Source organism: Salvelinus alpinus, chromosome 28 (genome assembly GCF_045679555.1).
Source record: "Salvelinus alpinus chromosome 28, SLU_Salpinus.1, whole genome shotgun sequence".
Lineage (NCBI taxonomy): Eukaryota > Metazoa > Chordata > Actinopteri > Salmoniformes > Salmonidae > Salvelinus > Salvelinus alpinus.
In genome coordinates, this window is record NC_092113.1 from 30,294,415 (window position 1) to 30,321,024 (window position 26,610).

General features: G+C 43.6%; 1 protein-coding gene across 4 annotated transcripts in view; it reads left to right on the plus strand.

Moving 5' to 3' along the window:
• Positions 1 to 25,577, plus strand: part of LOC139557660 (protein diaphanous homolog 1-like) — a 59,360-nt gene extending 33,783 nt beyond the window's left edge. For 2 of the 4 annotated variants that reach the window (XM_071372742.1, XM_071372745.1), the window contains 6 exons: positions 12,591 to 12,743; positions 19,295 to 19,424; positions 19,530 to 19,562; positions 19,966 to 20,063; positions 20,427 to 20,510; positions 23,640 to 25,577. In XM_071372742.1, coding sequence (XP_071228843.1) covers positions 12,591 to 12,743; positions 19,295 to 19,424; positions 19,530 to 19,562; positions 19,966 to 20,063; positions 20,427 to 20,510; positions 23,640 to 23,741 — 600 coding nt within the window. In that variant the 3' untranslated portion in view covers positions 23,742 to 25,577. Of the gene's footprint in view, positions 1 to 12,590; positions 12,744 to 17,920; positions 18,556 to 19,294; positions 19,425 to 19,529; positions 19,563 to 19,965; positions 20,064 to 20,426; positions 20,511 to 23,639 lie in introns of those variants that run through there. The other 2 variants (XM_071372743.1, XM_071372744.1) reach the window with 2 other exon arrangements.
• The last annotated feature ends 1,033 nt before the right edge of the window (positions 25,578 to 26,610 follow it).

The window sequence follows — 26,610 nt, forward strand, 5'->3', positions numbered from 1 at the left end:
TTTGCTAAGTCTGTCTTTGCTGCACTTGACAATATTACCGGACAGTAATCAAGATGGGACAAGAACAGAGCCTGAACAACTAGTACAGTAGATGTTTGTGTCAAAGTCATTCAAGTCTTGTGTAAGTCCAGTGGCAAAACATTTGTAAAAATTGAGAAGAGTAACGGCCCTAGGGAACTGCCCTGAGGGACACCGCACGGTAAATATCTAGTGTTATAGAAGCTTCCACTGAAGAACACTCTGGGTTCTATTGGATAAATAACTATCTAACCATGTGTTGGCAGGTGATGTAAAGCCATAGCAAGTTAGTTTCTTCAATAACAATTTCTGATCAATAACATCAAAGGCTACACTGAAATGTAACCATATACATTTACATTTACATTTAAGTCATTTAGCAGACGCTCTTATCCAGAGCGACTTACAAATTGGTGCATTCACCTTATGATATCCAGTGGAACAACCACTTTACAATAGTGCATCTAACTCTTTTAAGGGGGGGGGAGGGGGGTTAGAAGGATTACTTTATCCTATCCTAGGTATTCCTTAAAGAGGTGGGGTTTCAGGTGTCTCCGGAAGGTGGTGATTGACTCCGCTGACCTGGCGTCGTGAGGGAGTTTGTTCCACCATTGGGGTGCCAGAGCAGCGAACAGTTTTGACTGGGCTGAGCGGGAACTGTACTTCCTCAGAGGTAGGGAGGCGAGCAGGCCAGAGGTGGATGAACGCAGTGCCCTTGTTTGGGTGTAGGGCCTGATCAGAGCCTGAAGGTACGGAGGTGCCGTTCCCCTCACAGCTCCGTAGGCAAGCACCATGGTCTTGTAACGGATGCGAGCTTCAACTGGAAGCCAGTGGAGAGAGCGGAGGAGCGGGGTGACGTGAGAGAACTTGGGAAAGTTGAACACCAGACGGGCTGCGGCGTTCTGGATGAGTTGTAGGGGTTTAATGGCACAGGCAGGGAGCCCAGCCAACAGCGAGTTGCAGTAATCCAGACGGGAGATGACAAGTGCCTGGATTAGGACCTGCGCCGCTTCCTGCGTGAGGCAGGGTCGTACTCTGCGAATGTTGTAGAGCATGAACCTACAGGAACGGGTCACCGCCTTGATGTTAGTTGAGAACGACAGGGTGTTGTCCAGGATCACGCCAAGGTTCTTAGCACTCTGGGAGGAGGACACAATGGAGTTGTCAACCGTGATGGCGAGATCATGGAACGGGCAGTCCTTCCCCGGGAGGAAGAGCAGCTCCGTCTTGCCGAGGTTCAGCTTGAGGTGGTGATCCGTCATCCACACTGATATGTCAGACATGCAGAGATGCGATTCACCACCTGGTTATCAGAGGGGGGAAAGGAGAAGATTAATTGTGTGTCGTCTGCATAGCAATGATAGGAGAGACCATGTGAGGATATGACAGAGCCAAGTGACTTGGTGTATAGCGAGAATAGGAGAGGGCCTAGAACAGAGCCCTGGGGGACACCAGTGGTGAGAGCACGTGGTGCGGAGACAGATTCTCGCCACGCCACCTGGTAGGAGCGACCTGTCAGGTAGGACGCAATCCAAGCGTGGGCCGCGCCGGAGATGCCCAGCTCGGAGAGGGTGGAGAGGAGGATCTGATGGTTCACAGTATCAAAGGCAGCCGATAGGTCTAGAAGGATGAGAGCAGAGGAGAGAGAGTTAGCTTTAGCAGTGCGGAGCGCCTCCGTGACACAGAGAAGAGCAGTCTCAGTTGAATGACTAGTCTTGAAATATATACCTACAACTCTCATCTTATTATCTATTTAGTTTAACCAATCATCTGTCATCTGAGTCAGTGCAGTGCAAGTTGAGTGCCCTTCTCTATATGCATGCTGAAAGTCAGTTGTTAACTTGTTCTCTGAAAAATAGCATCATATTTGGTCAAACAATTCTCTCCATCAGTTTACTAAGAACAGGTTGCAAACTGATTGTGTGGTTGTTAGAGCCAGCAAAGGGAGCTTTACTATTTTTAGGAAGGGGAATTGCTTTAGCTTCCTTCCACTCTTGTGTACACACACACTTCTTTAGGCTTTGGTTAAGGATATCGAAAATAGGGGTGGCAATACAGTCTGCTACCATTCTCAATTGTTTTCCATCAAGATTGTCTATACCTGGTGGCTTATCATTATTGATGGATAATAATCGTTTTTCCACCTCCCCCACATGAATTTGACCAAATTCCAAATAGCAATCCTTCTCTTTCATTATTAGATATTTCATACAACAATGGTTCATTGTTCAATGTTGTCATTTCACTTCTGAGTTTTCCCACTTCACCAGTGAAATAGTTATTAAAATATCAAATGGTTTTGTTATAAATGACCCATCAACTTCAATGAACGATGGAGCTGAACTGGGCTTTGCCCATGATATCATTTAAGGTACTCCAAATTATTTAAAAATTGTGTTTTGTGTAATTTATCTTGGTTTGGTAATGTAAATTCTTATTTAAAAAAAAAAGTTAAGTCACAAAATGTCTCAATTTACAGTATGTCAGCCAATCAACTGAGCAGCCTGACTTGTTTGCCACCTCTTTTGCATAATTTATTTGAACCATAACATTTTTCAATGCATCATCAATCCAGAGGGCTCTAACAGTTCTCACAGTTGCTTTCTTAAACAGGTGCATGCTTGTCAACAATTGACATGAATCCTTTTACAAATACTTCCTGTGCTGCATCTGGATTCACTTACTCATACACATCAGAGCAACATAAATGTTTTATATCTTCAACAAAAGAGTCATGAGAAATAATTTTGTATGATCTCTTATAACTTTCTTTAGGCCTAACCTTTGGCACTTTGGCTTTCCTTGTTATTGCCACATGGGTACTGATATTGCTTTGTAGCAAAGCTCTGCAGCATTAGTGACGATATGATCAATACAAGTGAATGTCACAGATCCAACACTATTGGTATGACCTGAGTCATATTACAGGCATAAGTGACATCTAGAAGCTTCCTCTTAAGAGGACAGCTATTTGCTAACCAGTTCAGGTCACCCAGAAAATAGACCTCTCTGTTAACATCACAAACACTATCAAGTTCTTCACACACATTGTCACGTTCTGAACTTTATTTCCTTTGTTTTGTCTTCATTTAGTATGGTCAGGGCGTAAGTTGGGTGGGTTCTATGTTTTCTGTTTCTATGTGGGGTTTTCGTTTGGCCTGATATGGTTCTATATCAGAGGCAGGTGTTTGTCATTGTCTCTGACTGGGAGCCATATTTAGGTAGCCTGTTTTCTGTTGAGGTTGTGGGTGTTTGTTTCCGTGTGAGTGTTTGTTGCCACACGGTACTGTTTCGGTTTCGTTCATGTTCACATTTATTGTTTTGTATTTCATAGTGTTCAGTTTATGTTTTAAAATAAACATTATGGACACTTACCACGCTGCGCATTGGTCCTCCGATCCTTCAAACTTCTACATCTTCTACTGTGCGCCTCAGCAGGCCAGAGTCGCCCGTCTGTCCATGGCCGCCTGAGCTGCCCATCTGTCCAGCGCCGCCTGAGCTGCCCGTCTGTCCAGCGCCGCCTGAGCTGCCCGTCTGTCCAGCGCCGCCTGAGCTGCCCGTCTGTCCAGCGCCGCCTGAGCTGCCCGTCTTTCCAGCGCCGTCCGTCTGTCCAGCGCCGCCAGAGCCGCCCGCCAGTCAGGAGCCGCCAGAACCGCCCGCCAGTCAGGAGCCGCCAGAGCCGCCCGCCAGTCAGGAACCGCCAGAGCCGCCCGCCAGTCAGGAACCGCCAGAGCCGCCCGCCAGTCAGGAGCCGCCAGAGCCGCCCGCCAGTCAGGAGCCGCCAGAGCCGCCCGCCAGTCAGGAGCCGCCAGAGCCGCCCGCCAGTCAGGAGCCGCCAGAGCCGCCCGCCAGTCAGGAGCCGCCAGAGCCGCCCGCCAGTCAGGAACCGCCAGAGCCGCCCGCCAGTCAGGAGCCGCCAGAGCCGCCCGCCAGTCAGGAGCCGCCAGAGCCGCCCGCCAGTCAGGAGCCGCCAGAGCCGCCCGCCAGTCAGGAGCCGCCAGAGCCGCCCGCCAGTCAGGAGCCGCCAGAGCCGCCCGCCAGTCAGGAGCCGCCAGAGCCGCCCGCCAGTCAGGAGCCGCCAGAGCCGCCCGCCAGTCAGGAGCCGCCAGAGCCGCCCGTCAGTCCGGAGCTGCCCCTCAGTCCGGAGCTGCCCCTCAGTCCGGAGGCGCCCCTCAGTCTATTGAGGCTCTTTATTGGGGTTCCTAGTCCGGGATCTGCGGCGAGGGTCGCTGCTCTGAAGACATTACTGAAGTGGGTAATGACTATGGTGGAGTGGGGTCCACGTCCCGCCACCGCGGACAGATGCCCACCCAGACCCTCCCCTATAGGTTATTTTGTCTTTAGTATGGTCAGAGTATGGTCAGGGTGTGAGTTGGGTGGGTTCTATGTTTTCTGTTTCTATGTGGGGTTTTCGTTTGGCCTGATATGGTTCTCAATCAGAGGCAGGTGTTTGTCATTGTCTCTGATCGGGAGCCATATTTAGGTAGCCTGTTTTCTGTTGGGGTTGTGGGTGTTTGTTTCCGTCTGAGTGTTTGTTGCCACACGGTACTGTTTCGGTTTCGTTCATGTTCACATTTATTGTTTTGTATTTCATAGTGTTCAGTTTATGTTTTAAAATAAACGTCATGGACACTTACCACGCTGCGCATTGGTCCTCCGATCCTTCAAACTTCTCCCCCTCAGATGAGGATGTTAGCAAGTTATTGGTTTCATTAACCTAATTTTTAAGGCTACATATAATAATATGGGCTATTTTAGCCCTTTCCTGTGTAGCTGATCAGATAGACAAAATATGGAAAAGAACAAACAAGAGAAAAAAACAACAGCATAATTCAGAAGTCCATCAACCAGTTGGTATGTGTAAGTGGCTTGGCTCTCTCATCCTGTCCAAGCTTTTGGGAGGGAGACAATGAGCCTGCCATAGCGGATCTAAGCAATGTCCCCATGTGCTCTGGCAGCTTTCATGGCTGGGATAAGTCTTTTCCTCTTCTGGCGCACAGCTTAAGGATAGTCCTCGTTGAGGAAGATGTACGTTCCTCTCAAGTTCTTGGCTCTTTCCAGAACAGCTACCTTATCCTTGAACCTCAGGAACTTGACCACTATCAGCCTGGGCCTGTCACCTGGGCCGGTGGTGAGTTTTCCAGTACTGTGGGCTCGTTCCACCTCAATCTTCCTGTGGTCCGTCTTCAGTTTCTCAGTGATCATTCCGTTCACATTGTACTCCCCTTCTGACATTTTCTGACTCTACAAGAAGTTGGGGAAACAAACACATAAAAATAAAAGCGGTACAATTAGAGAATTATTCTGAATTAGGTGTCATCTCGTGGAGATTCTGCAATTCCGTCAACAACGATGTTGTTCCGCCTTGATTGTCCCTTGAGATAATCTGATTTCTCCGTTATCATGGATTCACATACTGAACTGATGTCCTCTCTCAATGACTTACCGATTGCTGTCATTTTTCTGTTGTCCAGTTTAAACTCACATAGACACTTGTAACCTCTGTAGAATTCAGCATCCAGAAACACCTGTTGTGTTCTGCCTAGGCTCATATTCTCTCCACTCTGCATTAACAACTCACTGTGACCATTAGCTTTCTGCTGTAGATGCAGATAGATAGTGCATTCAACTGGTAGACAAAAAAAGTTGTATTGTCACATACACAGGATAGACTAGACTTGGGCATAAGCGAAATACCTAATAACATTTTTTTTTTTTTTTTTTTTTTTTTTTTCACCTTTATTTAACCAGGTAGGCTAGTTGAGAACAAGTTCTCATTTGCAACTGCGACCTGGCCAAGATAAAGCATAGCAGTGTGAACAGACAACACAGAGTTACACATGGAGTAAACAATAAACAAGTCAATAACATGGTAGAAAAAAAAGAGAATCTATATACAATGTGTGCAAAAGGCATGAGGTAGGCAATACATCGAATAATTACTATTTAGCAGATTAACACTGGAGTGATAAATCATCAGATGATCATGTGCAAGAAGAGATTCTGGTGTGCAAAAGAGCAGAAAAGTAAATAAATAAAAGCAGTATGGGGGGTGAGGTAGGTAAATTGGGTGGGTAGTTTACAGATGGACTATGTACAGCTGCAGCGATCGGTTAGCTGCTCGGATAGCAGATTTTTAAAGTTGTTGAGGGAGATAAAAGTCTCCAACTTCAGAGATTTTTGCAATTCGTTCCAGTCGCAGGCAGCAGAGAACTGGAAGGAAAGGCGTCCAAATGAGGTTTTGGCATTAGGGATGATCAGTGAGATACACCTGCTGGAGCGCGTGTTGCGGGTGGGTGTAGCCATCGTGACCAGTGAACTGAGATAAGGCGGCACTTTACCTAGCATAGCCTTGTAGATGACCTGGAGCCAGTGGGTCTGACGACGAACATGTAGCGAGGGCCAGCCGACTAGGGCATACAGGTCGCAGTGGTGGGTCGTATAAGGTGCTTTAGTAACAAAACGAATGGCACTGTGATAAACTGCATCCAGTTTGCTGAGTAGAGTATTGGAAGCTATTTTGTAGATGACATCGCCGAAGTCGAGGATCGGTAGGATAGTCAGTTTTACTAGGGTAAGTTTGGCGGCGTGAGTGAAGGAGGCTTTGTTGCGGAATAGAAAGCCGATTCTTGCTTTGATTTTGGATTGGAGATGTTTGATATGAGTCTGGAAGGAGAGTTTGCAGTCTAGCCAGACACCTAGGTACTTATAGATGTCCACATATTCTAGGTCGGAACCGTCCAGGGTGGTGATGCTAGTCGGGCGTGCGGGTGCAGGCAGCGAACGGTTGAAAAGCATGCATTTGGTTTTACTAGCGTTTAAGAGCAGTTGGAGGCCACGGAAGGAGTGTTGTATGGCATTGAAGCTCGTTTGGAGGTTAGATAGCACAGTGTCCAAGGAAGGGCCGGAAGTATATAGAATGGTGTCGTCTGCGTAGAGGTGGATCAGGGAATCGCCCGCAGCAAGAGCAACATCATTGATGTATACAGAGAAAAGAGTCGGCCCGAGAATTGAACCCTGTGGTACCCCCATAGAGACTGCCAGAGGACCGGACAACATGCCCTCCGATTTGACACACTGAACTCTGTCTGCAAAGTAGTTGGTGAACCAGGCAAGGCAGTCATTAGAAAAACCGAGGCTACTGAGTCTGCCGATAAGAATATGGTGATTGACAGAGTCGAAAGCCTTGGCCAGGTCGATGAAGACGGCTGCACAGTAATGTCTTTTATCGATGGCGGTTATGATATCGTTTAGTACCTTGAGCGTGGCTGAGGTGCACCCATGACCGGCTCGGAAACCGGATTGCACAGCGGAGAAGGTACGGTGGGATTCGAGATGGTCAGTGATCTGTTTGTTGACTTGGCTTTCGAAGACCTTAGATAGGCAGGGCAGGATGGATATAGGTCTGTAACAGTTTGGGTCCAGGGTGTCTCCCCCTTTGAAGAGGGGGATGACCGCGGCAGCTTTCCAATCCTTGAGGATCTCAGATGATACGAAGGAGAGGTTGAACAGGCTGGTGATAGGGGGTGCGACAATGGCGGCGGACAGTTTCAGAAATAGGGGGTCCAGATTGTCAAGCCCAGCTGATTTGTATGGGTCCAGGTTTTCCAGCTCTTTCAGAACATCTGCTATCTGGATTTGGGTAAAGGAGAAGCTGGGGAGGCTTGGGCGAGTAGCAGCGGGGGGGGCGGGGCTGTTGGCCAAGGTTGGAGTCGCCAGGAGGAAGGCATGGCCAGCCATTGAGAAATGCTTGTTGAAGTCTTCGATTATCACGGATTTATCGGTGGTGACCGTGTTACCTAGCCTCAGTGCAGTGGGCAGCTGGGAGGAGGTGCTCTTGTTCTCCATGGACTTTACAGTATCCCAGAACTTTTTGGAGTTAGAGCTACAGGATGCAAATTTCTGCTTGAAAAAGCTGGCCTTTGCTTTCCTGACTGACTGCGTGTATTGGTTCCTGACTTCCCTGAACAGTTGCATATCGCGGGGGCTCTTCGATGCTATTGCAGTTCGCCACAGGATGTTTTTGTGCTGGTCGAGGGCAGTCAGGTCTGGAGTGAACCAAGGGCTATATCTGTTCTTGGTTCTGCATTTTTTGAACGGAGCGTGCTTGTCTAATATGGTGAGGAAGTAACATTTAAAGAATGACCAGGCATCCTCAACTGACGGGATGAGGTCAATATCCTTCCAGGGTACCCGGGCCAGGTCGATTAGAAAGGCCTGCTCGCAGAAGTGTTTTAGGGAGCGTTTGACAGTGATGAGGGGTGGTCGTTTGACCGCGGACCCGTGGCGGATACAGGCAATGAGGCAGTGATCGCTGAGATCTTGATTGAAGACAGCAGAGGTGTATTTGGAGGGCAGGTTGGTCAGGATAATGTCTATTAGGGTGCCCATGTTTACGGATTTAGGGTTGTACCTGGTGGGTTCCTTGATGATTTGTGTGAGATTGAGGGCATCAAGCTTGGATTGTAGGACTGCCGGGGTGTTAAGCATATCCCAGTTTAGGTCACCTAACAGAACAAACTCTGAAGCTAGATGGGGAGCGATCAATTCACAGATGGTGTCCAGGGCACAGCTGGGAGCTGAGGGGGGTCGGTAGCAGGCGGCAACAGTGAGAGACTTATTTCTGGAGAGATTAATTTTTAAAATTAGAAGTTCGAACTGTTTGGGCATAGACCTGGAAAGTATGACAGAACTTTGCAGGCTATCTCTGCAGTAGATTGCAACTCCTCCCCCTTTGGCAGTTCTATCTTGACGGAAAGTGTTATAGTTGGGTATGGAAATCTCAGAATTTTTGGTGGCCTTCCTAAGCCAGGATTCGGACACGGCAAGGACATCAGGGTTGGCAGAGTGTGCTAAAGCGGTGAGTAAGGCAAACTTAGGGAGGAGGCTTCTGATGTTGACATGCATGAGGCCAAGGCTTTTTCGATCACAGAAGTCAACAAATGAGGGTGACTGGGGACATGCAGGGCCTGGGTTTACCTCCACATCACCCGAGGAACAGAGGAGTAGTAGGATGAGGGTGCGGCTAAAGGCTATCAAAACTGGTCGCCTAGAGCGTTGGGGACAAAGAATAAAAGGAGCAGATTTATGGGCGTGGTAGAATAGATTCTGGGCATAATGTGCAGACAGGGGTATGGTGGGGCGTGGGTACAGCGGAGGCAAGCCCAGGCACTGGGTGATGATAAGAGAGGTTGTATCTCTGGACATGCTGGTCTCAATGGGTGAGGTCACCGCATGTGTGGGGGGTGGGACCAAGGAGGTATCAGAGGTACGGAGAGTGGAACTACAGGGTCCATTGCAAACCAAAACAATGATAGCTAGCCTGAACAACAGTATGCAAGGCATATTGATATTTGAGAGAGACATACAATAAGGCATAAAGTGATTGCAGGTCTTGATTGGGAGAGCTAGCTAAAACAACAGGTAAGATAACAGCAGCAATAACAGGGTGCTAGTCTAACACAGCAACAACAGGTAAAAATGGCGACGACTAGGCAGAGAGGGTCGGATTAACTACACACAGATCCTGAGTTAAAGCACAGAGCCGACAGATAAAACACAAATAAACAGAATGGAGTACCGTGAATTAATGGACAGTCAAGCATGCATCAGCTATGTAGCCAAGTGATCATAGTGTCCAGGGGGGTGGTCTGCTCAGACGGAGGGGGTCTGCTCAGACGTGGTCGTGTCGACAGAGAATCCAAGCCAGATGGCGATGGCGAAAGAGAGGTTGTGAATTGTAGAATTGTGTTTGCTAACTGGTGCTAGCTTCGTGGCAGTGGCGCTAGCTGCGCTAGCCGCAAGCTAGCTGTGAGGATCAGAAGCAGTGGCTCAGGGATTACGGCAGGAATCCGGCGTTGTTGTCGAGAGACAGTCCGATGCTGGTAAATTGGTGAGTAATATCCAGGCTAATAACAGGGCTGGTGTCTGTGCAGAAGGTAAAAGCTACTAGCAGCGGCAAAAAAATGGCTAAATTAGCTTGTAGCTGGTATTGTAGCCCAAGAATTCGCTGGTAGACCTCTTCAGCTAGCCGGCAGATGGGCCTAGCTCGAGGCTAGCTCAAGGCTAACTGGTGCTTGCTTCGGGACAGAGGTGTTAGCCAGTAGTAGCCACTCGGTTGCAGCTAGCTAGCTGTGATGATACGGTGTAATTGTCCAGAGCTTGCGTCAGGAATCCGGTGATGTGGTAGAGAAAAAGCAGTCCTATATGCTCTGGGTTGATATCGCGCTTGCAGACTGGCAGGTATTGGCCCGGTATTGAAGCTGGCTGTGTCCGAGGTGAGGGTGAAGACCGCAGCAGTGGCTAACTGACTACTAGCTAGTTATCTGGCTAGCTTCTGATTGGGGTTACGGTTCTAAAGTATAAAAAAATAGCAGGTCCGTACCACATTGGGTGAGGCGGAATGTAGGAATGTATATTCAGTTCCTAGATGGAAAGTGAAATTAAAATATATACGAAATGTATACGAAAAATACGAAGACTATTTACACGGGACAGGACAAACAAAGACACGTCCGACTGCTACGCCATCTTGGATTCAATTGAATGTGTGCACAAGATATTAACATTACAATGTATTGCATGGAATATATTATGTTTACCTTTCAAAGACGGTATCCTCTGCAATAATTTTCTTTGTTAATGTGAATTGTGTTTCATCAAGAAGTTGCTTTGTATGACATTTTGTTCCTGCAATGTAGGCTGATAATGGTTAGCATTTCAATCTAACAAAAAATATATAAAAGAAGAACATACTGTAAGTCAATTCTCTAATGCAAAATGTCATCTTAATTCATCATGGTTTATAACAGAAATTAAAATGGACATCGGGAAAAGTAAGTAAGAAACACAAAGGCTTTCTCCTCTTTAAAAGTACCTAAGCTCTTAGAGTTAAAGTGCGAAACTGAAGTATTTTTGTTCCATTCATTTGTCGCTGGATAGTTAAATTCCACTCTTGAAAGAATGGCATGAGATGCACTTTTACATAACCTTCTACGTTTGTGAAATGCAAATTTTCTATCGCCTTAATTCAACAAATAAATGTTCCACCTCACACCTTAATATATTAAATAGCAATTTTTTAAATCCAAATGTTGTTTACACATATTGTATGAAAACCCTTTTCACCCCTCTACCATCTAAAAATACTTTCCAAAATGTAGTTGCAATTCATAGACAGTAGCAGTGTTAGTCACACATGATTATGGAATGGTGTGTGTACTGCATTCTGTGTGTGTACTGTATATTGCAGGATTATCCTAAAGATAATTATGTGAGATAATAACACCTGCCTGTGCCCTGCATTTATTTGTTGTTGGAGTTTTGGTTAGTCACACAGTCGGTTTGACTTCTATTACTATGGTACCTGGTCTGTACCTCTAAATCCAAATAGGAAATTTGTATCTGATAAGATCTTACTCCGATCTTCTGCTATGCAAGAAACTATTATTCTCAATTTTGCAGCATAGGGTGACAATTAATATTCTTGTTGCTGTCACGAGCCCAGCAGTTTGTATTTGTATGTCAGACCTATTCTTTGCACAATCAATTCAATTGGACAGTGCAGTTAGATTAACAAGAATTTAAGCTTTCTGCCAATATCAGATATGTCTATGTCCTGGGAAATGTTCTTGTTACTTACAACCTCATGCTAATCGCATTAGCCTATGTTAGCTCAACCGTCCCGTGGGGGACCCACCGATCCTGTAGAGGTTTTAAGTAACCGTCTGTTGTTTGTAACCATACCAAATGTAACATATCATACGAATTAGAGTTCTCAGATTTACATTTACTATGTTATGTCTAGTCTGAGACCAGGCTGCAGTGAGAGGTTGCCCCCTTCAAAACCTGATTTGTATTCTTTGTATTTGCATTCTGCTCTATTTTTAAGGCTTGAGGAGGTCACACTGGTGTGCTATGGGAAGTTACTTTGTAAAATTGAGCATATGGTTGGATGTTGTATCAGACACGCACCTTGCTAAGTGGATTTGTTTTTCCAGAGGGCTGCTCTGTCTCCCCACTACATCCCCTCCTCACCTTCCTCCTTACTTTACTAGCAGACCTGGAAATTCTGTGTTGTTGAGAGAGATTGCAAACAAAATCTAATACCTGTCCCATTTGTTTTTTATACAGCTGCCATTCTATGAATATCGTGCAGTGTGCACCATGTTTCTTAGATATATATAAGACACAATCGCTTGTGATAGGATGGTTAAATACTATGTAGTATGAATGATAACAAATAATATCTAATAATCTAAAAACCACAATGAAATGCATATGATGAAAATATAATTACTTTTGCAATGTAGAACAAGTCAATCTACTTGTTTACTTCAAAATACAAGCCTATCATTCAAAATAAATGTGTGCTATTGACATTTTGTCACGTATCTAGTCTGACTGCAAATTTACTTGAAAACCAAAAAGGATTTGGCCTGGGTTTACTCATCTCTCATAAGCTCATGAATCAGACAAAACAAGAGAGTCTGATTCAGACAAAAAGAGAGAGTGAGTATGCAGTTGGATTAGAGTGAAATGACTTCTCCTGAACCACCATCTTTGTCTTTCAGCTGATTAACCAGAAGATCAGGATGTGCACGCAGTTGTACAGCTCCAGGTCGTTCGTCTCCGTGCTGGAGTACCTGCTGGCCATCGGCAATTACCTCAACGAGAACGCAGGGAAGGGAAAGGCCAAGGGATTCCGCCTCTCCTCCTTAACTAAAGTAGGTGCTCCTCTCCTCTGCTGTCACCTGACCTTTGGTGGAGTGTCTAGCACTAGGCTAATAAACTTCTCATTGATATACACAGACAGATCTCCCACCTTCTCTCTCCTTTCAATTTCTCCTCCTATCCATCCTCTGCCTGGTCAGCTGAGTCCAACTCAGGTTGGGTCATTACCCCTAGTGTGTCTAACTCTGACACGCAGGTAATTGTATCACCGCCTGGCTTCACAAATCAAATGGAACTTCTTGCCATGGCGCAGACGCTGGGCTGGTGGACATTGGACAAGTTGACCCTACAACCCTACAATTCACAGTGGGCAATGGCAGTCACTACTTCTTTCACCTTACTGGTCCTTGTCTTTAAATCTCAATATTGGTAGTCTTATAGTCTTGTTTTGGATTAGACTCCTTGTTTATTAGATACATGGGTTTTTTATACATTTATCTGGGATCATTTTAGATCTCTCTGAACTATTAGAATAGGTCTTTCAGCGTAGTAGACGACTCCTTGGCAGTTTCTATAGATTGCCGCTGCTGTGCTGTACTGGTCCCCTGATGGGAAGATTTAATGGCACTTTGCCCCAGATTTAAAATGCTTCCTCTCTATCTAATAAGACTGGAGTCTCTTACTCCCAACGCCTCACATAGAAGGTTTGAAGGTGAAACAGAGAGGGCTAAATTGTTTGCACTGTGAGGGGACTCTGTGTTTTCAAATAAATGGCTGGACCTGGAAGTTGATACAGTAACTATAAGGTAAGAGAAAGCCATAGAGGTTGTTGTTGTTTATCTTCAAGTTGATGCTGCGTGCATCTCTTCTAGACTGGTCCTCAGGGAAGTGCCCTGGACCTCAAATTGGTAAACAACGTAACCTAGAAAAGACTATGGAATAAATCCCATCACAGGATTAGAGAGAGAGAGATGTCCCCTTTGCATTTCAATTAAGACAGAAGGCATAAGCCACTGTGGTGCAGCAAGGCTTGCATTTTAGAAAGATCATTAACATTTTATATAAATAGGTTGAATATGGATGCATTTTTATTGATTTATTTTCATTCATTTTCAGGAAACTTAACACTCCTCAAGTATTTTTTTATTCACAGAAAAAGCTCCCCACTGTCTAAGTAAGGACACAACGTATTACGGTTCTAGTAAAGGTGATAATAACTCTGCATGTAATATGGAAGCTTTTATGATGTAATGTTTTTGTTATGATGTGATGCTTTTTGTTTTGATTTGTTTTCAAATCAAATTGATAACAAACACACAGCCATACCTGAGTAACAAAAGCATTAGCATTACCTTGAACAATCAGTTGACCTCGTCGAGTTAACGCAAATATGGAAGAGTCAAGGAAAACCTTGGATTGTTGATACATGCATCCAATAATACAAAGCAACATGCCTCAATATTATCACAGAGAGAAATTCATTTTTTGTGTGTTTAGGTTAACAGAAACGGTACATTGAGATCCTATTGTTTGAGTAGCCTTGGGGCAAGGCACTTACATTTGTACACGCAGCACACAAAAATGTGTGCATTTTTTTGCTCTGCTGTGCATCTCAAGGCCTGGTAGGAACAGTAGTTGTGTGGCTCAGCCAGGACTCTGTGGCATAGGACTGCTGCAGGTGAACCAGCATGGCTGATCTCTCCTATTTCATTTTCTGGTGAAGGTCTCTGTGTATATCGACACAGCACAGTATGACTTTGTGCCGACAGACAGGATCGCCTCGCTTCTAGTCCTTAGAAAACTATGCAGTATTTTGTTTTTGTATGTATTATTTCTTACATTGTTGGCCCAGAAAATCTTAAGTGTTATTACATACAGCCGGGAAGAAATATTGGATATCAGAGCGACGTCAACTTACCAACATTATGACCAGGAATATGACTTTCCCGAAGCAGATCCTTTGTTTGCACCACCACCCAGGGCATTTGATCTGATTCCAGAGGCCGACCCAAAACAACCTCGCCGCAGAAGACCTTCTGACCTTCTGGTCAGACTTCGGAGTCGTGCACACCACCCACTGCTTCCGAGTATATTACTCGCCAATGTCCAGTCTCTAGATAACAAGGTTGATGAAATTAGGGCAAGGGTTGCTTTCCAGAGAGACATCAGGGATTGTAATATACTCTGTTTCACATAAACACGGCTCTCGGGATATGTTGTCGGAGTCGGTACAGCCACCAGGGTTCTTTATGCGTCACGCCGACAGAAATAAACATCTCTCTGGGAAGAAGAAGGGCGGGGGGTGTATGCTTCATGATTAACGACTCATGGGGTAATCGTAACAATATACAGGAACTCAGGTCCTTTTGTTCACCTGACGTAGAATTCCTCATAATCAAATGCCGACCATATTATCTCCCAAGAGAATTCTCGTCGGTTAATGTCACAGCCGTATATATCCCCACTTTTGCCGATACCATGATGGCCCTCAAGGAACTTCACTGGACTCTATGCAAACTGGAAACCATATATCCTGAGGCTGCATTTATTGTAGCTGGGGATTTTAACAAAGCAAATTTGAGAACAAGGCTACCTAAATTCTATCAGCATATTGATTTTAGCACTCGTGCAGGGAATACACTGGATCACTGCTACTCTAACTTCCGCGATGCATATGAGGCCCTCCCCCGCCCTCCTTTCAGCAAATCTGACTACGACTCCATTTTGCTCCTCCCGTCCTATAGGCAGAAACTCAAACAGGATGTACCTGTGACAAGAACTATTTAACGCTGGTCTGACCAATCGGAATCCACGCTTCAAGATTGTTTCGATCACACGGACTGGGAAATGTTCCGGGTAGCCTCAAAGAATAATATCCATTTATACTCTGAATCGGTGAGTGAGTTTATAAAGAAGTGCATTGGAGACGTTGTACCCACTGTGACTATTAAAACCTACCCTAACCAGGGACCGTGGATAGATGGCGGCATTTGCGCAAAACTGAAAGCACGAACCACCGTATTTAACCATGGAAAGATGACTGGGAATATGGCTGAATACAAACAGTGTAGTTATTCCCTCCGAAAGGCAATCAAACAAGTGAAATGTCGGTAAAGGGACAAAGTGGAGTCACAATTCAATGGCTCAGACATAAGACGTACGTGGCAGGGTCTACAGGTAATCACAGACTACAAAAAGAAAGCCAGCCACGTCATGGACACCGATGTCTTACTTCCAAGACAAACTAAAAACCTTCTTTGCCCGCTTTGAGAATAATACAGTGTCACCGATGTGGCCCTCTACCAAGGCCTGCGAGCTCTACTTCTCCATGGCCGACGTGAGTAAGACATTTCAACGTGTTAACCATCGCAATGCTGCCGGCCTAGACGGCATCCCTAGCCACGTCCTCAGAGCATACGCAGACCAGCTGGCTGGTGTGTTTACGGACATATTCAATCTCTCTCTATCCCAGTCTGCTGTCCCCACATGCTTCAAGATGACCACCATTATTCTTGTACCCAAGAAGGCAAAGGTAACTGAACTAAATGACTATCGCCCCGTAGCACTCATTCTGTCATCATGAAGTGTTTTGAGAGACTAGTCAAGGATCATATCACCTGCACCTTACCTGCCACCCTAGACCCACTTCAATTTGCATACCGCCCCATACCGCCGGTCCACAGACAATGCAATCGCCGTCACACTGCATACTCCCCTATCCCATCTGGTCTAGAGAAATACCTATGTAGAAATGCTGTTCATTGACTACAGCTCAGCATTCAACACCATAGTACCCTCCAAGCTCATCATTAACTTCTTATGGCTGCAATCGATATGACAACAGCCAGTGAAAATGCAGGGCGCCAAATCAAACAACAGAAATCTCATAATTAAAATTCCTCAAACATACATGTATTTTATACCATTTTAATCTTGTTGTTAATCCCACCAAAGTGTCCGATTTCAAATAGGCTTTTCAGCGAAAGCACCACAAACGATTATGTTAGGTCACCACCAACTCACAGAAAAATTCAGACATTTTTCCAGCCAAAGAGAGGAGTCACAAAAAGCACAAATAGAGATTAAATGAATCACTAACCTTTGATCTTCATCAGATGACACTCATAGGACTTCATGTTACACAATACATATATGTCTTGTTCGATTAAGTTCATATTTATATCCAAAATCCTCAGTTTACATTGGTGCCATGTTCAGAAATGCCTCCAAAATATCCAGAGAAATTGCAGAGAGCCACGTCAAATAACAGAAATACTCATCATAAACTTTGATGAACGATACATGTTTTACATAGAATTAAAGATACACTTGTTCTTAATGCAACCGCTGTGTCAGATTTCAAAAAGCTTTACGGCAAAACACAATATTCAATAATCTGAAAACAGCGTTCAGCCACAAAAGCAAGCCATACAGTTACCCGCCAAATTGTGCAGTCAACAAAACTCATAAAAAGCATTATAAATCTTCACTTACCTTTGCTGATCTTCGTCGGAATGCATTCCCAGGACTCCCACTTCCACAAGAAATTTTGTTTTTTTCGGTAATGTCCATCATTTATGTCCAAATAGCTATTTTTGTAGCGTGTTTGGTAAACAAATCCAACGTCAGGGAAGCGCGTTCACTAAAAGCTGACGAAATGTCCAAAAGTTCCGTAACAGTCCGTAGAAACATGTCAAACAATGTATTGAATCAATCTTTAGAATGTTTTTAACATAAATCTTGAATAACGTTCCAACCGGAGAATTACATTGACTTCAGATGAGCGATGGAACAGAGCTCCCTCTCATGTGAACGCGCATGGTGAAAACATGTTCAGGTCATGGCAGACCTGACTAATTCCACTCTCATTCGGCCCCCCTTCACAGTAGAGGCATCAGACAAGGTTCTACAGACTGTTGACATCTAGTGGAAGCCGTAGGAAGTGCAAACTCTTCCATATCTCGCTGTGATTTCAATGGGATCTTGGTTGAAAATCGACCAGCCTCAGAATTTCAACTTCCTGTTTTTTTTCCTCTCAGGGTTTTGCCTGCCATATGAGTTCTGTTATACTCACAGACATAATTCAAACAGTTTTAGAAACTTCAGAGTGTTTTCTATCCAATGTGAATAATAATATGCATATATTAGCAACTATGACTGAGGAGCAGGCCGTTTACTCTGGGCACCTCTGTGCACCTTTCATCCAAGCTACTCAATACTGCCCCTGCAGCCATAAGAAGTTAAGCTTGAGGCCCTGGGTCTCAACCCCGCCCTGTGCAATTGGGTCCTGGACTTCCTGACGGGCCACCCCCAGGTGGTGAAGTTAGGAAACAACATCTCCACTTCACTGATCCTCAACACTGGGGCCCGACAAGGGTGCATGCTCAGCCCCCTCCTGTACTCCCACTTCACCCATGACTGCATGGTCATGCATGCCTCCAACTCAATCACCCAAGTTTCCAGACGACACAACAGTAGTAGGCTTGATCACCAACAATGGCGAGACAGCCTATAGGGAGGAGGTGAGGGCACTTGGAATGTGGTGTCAGGAAAACAAACTCTCACTCAAAGTGAACAAAACAAAGGAGATGATCGTGGACTTCAGGAAATAGCAGAGCGAGTACCCCCTATCCACATCGACAAGACAGCAGTGAAGAAGGTGGAAAGTTTTAAGTTCCTCGGCATACACATCACGGACAAACTGAAAACGTCCACCCACACAGACAATGTGGTGAAGAAGGCGCAACAACGCCTCTTCAACCTCAAGAGGCTGAAAAAATGTGGCTTGTCACCTAAAACCCTCACAGACTTTTACAGATGCACATTTGAGAGCATCCTATCAGGCTGCATCACCTCCTTTGTATGGCAACTGCACCACCCACAACCGCAAGGCTCTCCAGAAGGTGGTGCGGTCTGCACAACGCATCACCGTGGGCAAACTACCTGCCCTCCAGGACACCTACAGCACCTGAGGTCATCAAGGACAACAACAAAGATCATCAAGGACAACAACCACCCAAGCCACTGCCTGACCCCCCCCGCTACCATGCAGAAGCCAAGGTCAGTACAGGTGCATCAAAGCTGGGACCGAGAGACTGAAAAATAGCTTCTATTTCAAGGCCATCAGACTGTTAAACAACCGTCACTAACACAGAAAGGCTGCTGCATACATACAGACTTGAATTAATTGGCCACTTTAATAAATGGATCACTAGTCACTTTAATAATGCCTCTTTAATAATGTTTATATATCTTTCATTACTCATTCCATATGTGTATATACTGTATTTTTATACCATCTATTTCATCTTGCCTATTGCCGCTCAGTCATCACTCATCCATATATTTATATGTATATATTCTTATTCCATCCCTTTACTTAGATTTGTGTGTATTTGGTAGTTGTTGTTGAATTGTTAGATTACTTGTTAGATACTACTGCACTGTCAGAACTAGAAGCACAAGCATTTCACTACACTCGCAATAACATCTGCTAACCATGTGTATGTGACCAATAAAATTTATATTTGATTTATCGTAAACTGTTTTTATAGTGGAGAACATGTCGCACCCCACCTTCCAATGTCCCTCTTCAACCCCACAGATCTCCCAGCTCCGTGGGATAGACAGGAAGTTCACCTTGCTGCATGCCCTTGTGGAGCAGATCATGTTGCACGAACCCAGCTTGGCCACTTTTCCACAAGAGTTGACGGAATTCGAAACTGTCCCTGGGGGTAAGTAATCAAGATTTTGGTCAAAGCCCTGAAAACCTGTACGTTGTTTCAATTGGAGCAGTTTAGGTAAACCAGTTAGGTATTTCTCTCTGTGTTTCTGATCAGCTTCCATTAAAGGCCTCACTGCTGAAGTGGACGGTGAGTCTACCACGTTTCCAATCCTGTCCAACAATGTCTCTGTAAAAAACAGGTGTTGCTCTTTACAGTGCTGAGATCTAATTATAGTGACTGTATTTTTTTATATACCTATGAATGATATTATCTAAGATAGGATGATCTAGCTAGTTCAAAGAGATGACTGGTTTGATGGCGCAATTAAATGTAAAGTGTGAAGACATGTAGGCCTAATATCAGCTTCATGTATAGACATTTATGATTACTTTTTGGCTGAAGAATTGTGTTGAATAGTTGCCATGAGTGCAGATCAGCCACTTGGCTTGATCCAGCAGCAGAAAGGAGAAAATAGGGATTTAAAGTAGAGAGTATTTGCTTCAGTGATCAGGTATGATGGATGATGGACATGATGTGTCATCCCCTCCAGTTCTCAAGAATGAGTTACAGAAGACCATTCAGTACAAGAAAACGTACAAGAGAAGAAACCAAGGCGATCAACACCCAAAGTTTTTCAAAGACCTGAAGGTAAGTTATTCTGATAGACATGTTCTTTCTTCTCAGTTCATATCTTCAGTTCTTTTTAGAAAAACAGATATAAGATTAAGAGAAACACAAGAAAAACTTTGACACGCCGAATTAGCATCAGTCAGTTGCATTTCACCATCACATTATATCGCTAATTCACAGTGCTTATCTCAAGATGGGCACATCATAGGGAAGTTCATTTCTATTTGCCCGGTATACTGAGTGTTGCTTCATATTGCATTATTTTTCTCTTATGGTGTCTGCTGTCAGTTTGCAGTGTAAGTTTTGTGATGTAACAAAAAACCAGAAGGTATTCTGATATTATACATCAAATAATGTTCTCCTTTCTCCCTCTCACCCCAGATGGCGATTGAGAAGTACAACACCGATCTCTCCCTGCTGACAAAGAGGTCTGAGGAGATGAAGAAACTCTACACTGACATATTGGTAATCCCTGAGTTATTATTTTAATATGTCTGTTGTGCTGCCCCTCCAGAGATAAATGGTTCCTCTAGTCCTGAAATGTCGAGATGGCCCTTTTCCATTGTTTCAGCTTATCTATCTTTCCACTGTGGAGGGTGAAATGGGGATTGAGGAGGATGTACACTACCGTTCAAAAGTTTGCGGTCACTTAGAAATGTCCTTGTTTTTGAAAGAAAAGCACATTTTTTGTCCATTAAAATAACATCAAATTGATCATAAATACAGTGTAGACATTGTTAATGTTGTAAATGACTATTGTAGCTGGAAACGGCATATTTTTTTATGGAATATCTACATAGGCATACAGAGTCCCATAATCAGCAACCATCACTCCTGTGTTCCAATGGCACGTTGTATTAGCTAATCCAAGTTTTTCATTTTAAAAGGCTAATTGATCATTAGAAACCCCTTTTGCAATTATGTTAGCACAGCTGAAAACTGCTGTTCTGATTTAAAGAAGCAATAAAACTGGCCTTCTTTAGACTAGTTGAGTATCTGGAGCATCAGCATTTGTGGGTTCGATTACAGGCTCAAAATGGCCAGAAACAATGTCCTTTCTTCTGAAACTCGTCAGTATATTCTTGTTCTGAGAAATGAAGGCTATTCCATGCAAGAAATTGCCAGGAAACTGAAGATCTCGTACGACACTGTGAACTACTCCCTTCACAGAACAGCGCAAACTGTCACTAACCAGAATAGAAAGAGGAGTGGGAGGCCCCGGTGCACAACTGAGCAAGAGGACAAGTACATTAGAGTGTCTAGTTTGAGAAACAGATGCCTCACAAGTCCTCAACTGGCAGCTTCATTAAAAAGTACCGGCAAAGCACCAGTCTCAACGTCAACAGTGAAGAGGCGACTCCGGGATGCTGGCCTTCTAGGCAGAGTTGCAAACAAAAAGCCATTTCTCAGACTGGCCAATAAAAATAAAATATTAGGATGGGCAAAAGAACACAGACACTGGACAGAGGAACTCTACCTAGAAGGCCAGCATCCCGGAGTCGCCTCTTCACTGTTGACGTTGAGACTGGTGCTTTGCCGGTACTTTTTAATGAAGCTGCCAGTTGAGGACTTGTGAGGCATCTGTTTCTCAAACTAGACACTCTAATGTACTTGTCATCTTGCTTAGTACACATACACTGTATTTCTGATCAAGTTGATGTTATTTTAATGGACAAAAACAAGGACATTTCTAACTGACCCCTAACTTTTGAACAGTAGTGTATATTTCAAAAAAAATTATCTTCAAGGTTACTTCTGCAGCAGATGCTTAAACTTGATATATAATAGTTGGCATAGACCACAGACTGTCCCTATTAATACTGTAATACAACAGGAGGGTATTGGAGTCTGTCCCTATTTTACATTTTAGTCATTTAGCAGACAATCTTATCCAGAGCGACTTACAGGAGCAATTAGTGTTAAGTGACTTGCTCAAGGGCACATCAACAGGTTTCACCTAGTCAGCTCGGAGATTCAAACCAGCAGCCTTTCGGTTACTGGCCCAACCTCTTAACCACAAAGCTACTACGACGCCCTATTAATACTGTAATACACAGGAGGGTATTAGAGTCTGTCTCTATTAATACTATAATACGTAGGAGGGTCTGTCCCTATTAATAATATAATACACAGGAGGGTATTAGAGTCTATCCCTAGTAATACTTTAATACACAGGATGGTATTAGAGTCTGTCTCTATTAATACTATAATACGTAGGAGGGTATTAGAGTCTGTCCCTATTAATAATATAATACACAGGAGGGTATTAGTCTGTCCCTATTAATACTACAATAAGCAGGAGGATATTAGAGTCTGTCGCTATTAATAATGTATACACAGGAGGGTATTAGAGGCTATCCCTATTAATACTATAATACACTGGATGTTATTAGATATCTAACGGAAGTGGTTTGTCTCTCAGATTCAGTCATAGACAAGATGACGTAGTGTCACTTATTGATACAGATAAGAAGATGCTTAGGGATTTTTACCAACTTAGTACACCTTTATTTTAGTGTGGTTTGGCATTAGCCTAGGTGCTGTTTCTGCCCAGTCAGAACAAAGTCAAACTCTTACAGAACAATGTATTTTTAAAGAAAGTAACGGCCATTTTCCAACCTCCCCTATTTCCAGAAGGACAATCCATCATCACAAAGAGTCCATCTGACTCTGCTGTGTTCTGGGTTTGAGTTGTGAGCCTTGACAGAGTGACGGGTGAGCTTTGACAGGGTGAGGGGTGAGCATTGCCAGGAAATTGTGATATAGTAGGTTCCACAATTAAATTCCTGTGCACTCCAAACTTTATCCTTCCCACCCTCTCGCACACACACGGACGCACTCACGCACACAAATAATGATGTGCTACAGCCTGAGCCAGCAGCAGCATAGAGAGGAGAGAGACAGAGAGCGCGAGAGAGAGAGAGAGAGGGAGAGAGAGAGAGAAGACTGACCCTGACACAGCTTATATCTGTGACATTATCAGAACCTTCTCTCTGCTCCCCAGGGGAACAAAATTGCTGCAGTCAGACACGGAACCAATGGTAGTAGCCTATACTGCATGGTTAAATTGCTCTCCCAGTGTTACTGTAACTTGGGCATGTTTATTTAGTGTGAAATGCATCAAAATACTTAAATTAGGTTAAATTCAGAGTTCCATATGTGCTGCAGTGTTGTTGGCTTAGCTTTTCTGATTAGTGGTGTGGTCATATATACTGTAGCAGTTGAGTCGTGTTTGACTGATATTAGATGTTACTCTTGAGCCACTGTTTTAATGACATACCCTTTGTATTAGCTGACCCTGTAGTGAGTTAAGTGTAGCCATGGATTCATGCCATGGCCACCCGTCTGTCTCATTGAAGATATTTAAGTCCAATAATTGCTTCCATGCTCACGCAGTTTATCAGCTCATTATTATAAATGGAGTTTGCAATGAACTGGACTTACGTTATGCTTCCCAATCGAACCAGGGACATCGGTTAACCCCAGGTATTAGACAAATGTATTATAACCTCTGAAAGAATGAAAGCAACTGAAGTGCTTTGGACTTGAGATGTCAAAAATAATAACTTGGGTCACTTGTCTTTTTTCTTGAAGGTTAAATTCGGAGAGCCGATGGATCAAGATTCTCAGGAGCTGTTTGGCTTGGTGTGCCAGTTTGTCAACGACTTCAAGGGGACACATGCTGAAATCAGATAACAATTTGCTGTCCTTGCGTGACTATCTATAAATCTTCAGCCAATCCAAACACAATTCAGTGCCTAATAGTTTGTGATTATGCACATACAAATACAAGTTTATTTACTTCAAATTGTAAACAGACCGGGACTTCTTAGAAATTGCACTGATCAGTGACGTATAACATTAATGGCAACCTTGAAACCTTTAAGCGTCTTTGGGTCTTTGAAAAGCGCTATATAAAACATTATTATTAATATTATTATTGTTATTTGTGTGCACTAAGATGCCACACAAGCTGTGGTTTAATACTATGTTCAGGCAGCTAGACTTGGGGATTGCAATTTCAGTGGGAAAATATTAGAGTGTATAATGCTTTGCTGTAATTAAAAGGAATCTATATGGGATATATAACAGGTACTGTATATTGTTTGAAGACAGTAGACTGATAGTTGGTCGGGATTTATTGTGACAAATTGTCTGAAATCGATTGAAAAAATTTATTGAATTGAAGTTATGAGACAGTAGGGGGAATGCCTACTGGTTTGAATGGTGTCAGCAATGTTGATCTTGTATTATTTTGAACTTAACAACATGAATTGGGATATTTAGTGTATTATATACTGTAGGTAGATACCATTTAACAGAACAAGGCTATGTCAATAACTTAATTTGGACAAAAATTCTGATAGAAACTTATAGTCCCAAGCGCTCTACTTTCTGTCCACAGCTGTCTGTCTGATGACAAGGGAACCGAATCACAAAGAACACACATATAGTGGCCTCGCCAGCTGAAAATCGTCCATCTGATTACCCATTTTTCTCTGAACGTGCAGACATTCTTGCCTTGGTCGGGGACACACAGATTTTCTATTCCAGTACTCCAGTCAGGGATCCATGACCCTTCTCTGATTCTGGACAGCATCTGGTGCTTTTTGCCATCTGAAATTGATATTTTTTTCCCCTCGTCCTTCCCTCACTTGCAATTGGTGCAGCAGCAGCAAAATGGGTGCTGTTAACAACTGCTTGAGAGAGAGAGAGAGAGATTACAGAAGATATTTGTTTAAATTTGGCTTTCATTCAGAAGATGACTTATTACTTCAATGATATTACATATTTACCAAAACTGGGTTCTTTTTTTCTCATTTCTGAAACAAATTTGATCTGATTTGATTAAGAGAAAAGATAGAAGAGCAGAGGCCGTTGTCCAGGGGTAATGCTCCCGGCTTAGACACATGTCCACTCCTCTCCCCACTGGATGATTGGGTTCCATCCCCGCTCCAACCCTTTAATCTGTTTCTACCAACTGCCTGTAACCCCTCTGATTTCTTCCATGTCAAAATAAACAAAAAAGGCCATTCAAACTATACTAAACAAAATTTGAGAGAAATAAGCTTTCAATGCTTATGGAAAATTTCTGGGATCTTTTATTTCAGCTCATTAATCATTGGACCAACACTTTACATTGTCTTTATATTTTTGTTCAGTATATTTTCAGTATGAATGAGGTTGATGCACTGCAACTAAAGCTTGACCATGTTTCAGCGTGTGAGGACCTAGAAACCTACAGTCAATGAAAATATTGTGTGATAGTTTCTCATAAATGATGCCCTATATTCCTCCTACCCATCTGTGCTTGCTGTGCTACAATTTAATTTAATTGACTACACTTTTCCTGTCACATGCTTGATTCTTGAGGCATCAAATACTAGCCATGTCAAGTGTGAAACTTCAAAGCCCCGTTTATACCTGATGCTAACATTGGTCCTTTGTCCTGATCTTGTTTATATTCTGATTTAAGCCCACATTTCCAGAAATGTGTCTACACATGGTATTAAAATGTGTCCGTTATCTGTCCACTGTGTCTGCATTGTGGCCAGATTTCCTGGTCCCTTCCTTTATGCAAATGGTTTCACAGCTATTCTTTCAAAATAATGTTTATTCATTGTAAGACACTTATATTGATGTAATAAGCCAATGGTGCCACCTGTCAATGACTTTAGAGGGCAAAATATTTATGATTTAGATGGTTTCTCGGTCCAGATCTTGTAAGATATCCAGACACAATGCGTGCCTGACTACCTCCGGAGGTGGTCAGGAAGATCTGATCACAATCAGATCACAATGTGTCTTTTAATCATCTACACTTGATCAGGAATATGGATGCAAGTTAGAACCAGGTTTAAACAGGGTTTCTGATACAAATATGTATACGACACCTTGACTCCACTATCACTCCATGTTATAAACAGCTATAGTAGGTGATGTGTTTAACCTACAGTTGAAGTCGGAAGTTTACATCCACCTTAGCTAAATAAATTTAAACTTTCACAATTCCTGAAATTTTAATCCTAGTAAAAATTCCCTGTCTTAGGTCAGTTAGGATCACCACTTTATTTTAAGAATGTGAAATGTCAGAATAATAGTATAGAGAATTATTTATTTCAGCTTTTGTTTCTTTCATCACATTCCCAGTGGGTCAGAAGTTTACATACACTCAATTAGTATTTGATAGCATTGCCTTTAAATTGTTTAACTTGGGTCAAATGTTTGGGGTAGCCTTCCACAAGCTTCCCACAATAAGTTGGGTGAATTTTGGCCCATTCCTCCTGACAGAGCTGATGTAACGGAGTCAGGTTTGTATGCCTACTTGCTCGCACATGCTTTTTCAGTTCTGCCGTCAAATTTTCTATGGGATTGAGGTCAGGGTTTTGTGATGGCCACTCCAATACCTTGACTTTGTTGTCCTTAAGCCATTTTGCCACCACAACTTTGGAAGTATGCTTGGGGTCATTGTCTATTTGGAAGACCCATTTGCGACCAAGCTTTAACTTCATGACTGATGTCTTGAGATGTTGCTTCAATATATTCACATAATTTTCCTACCTCA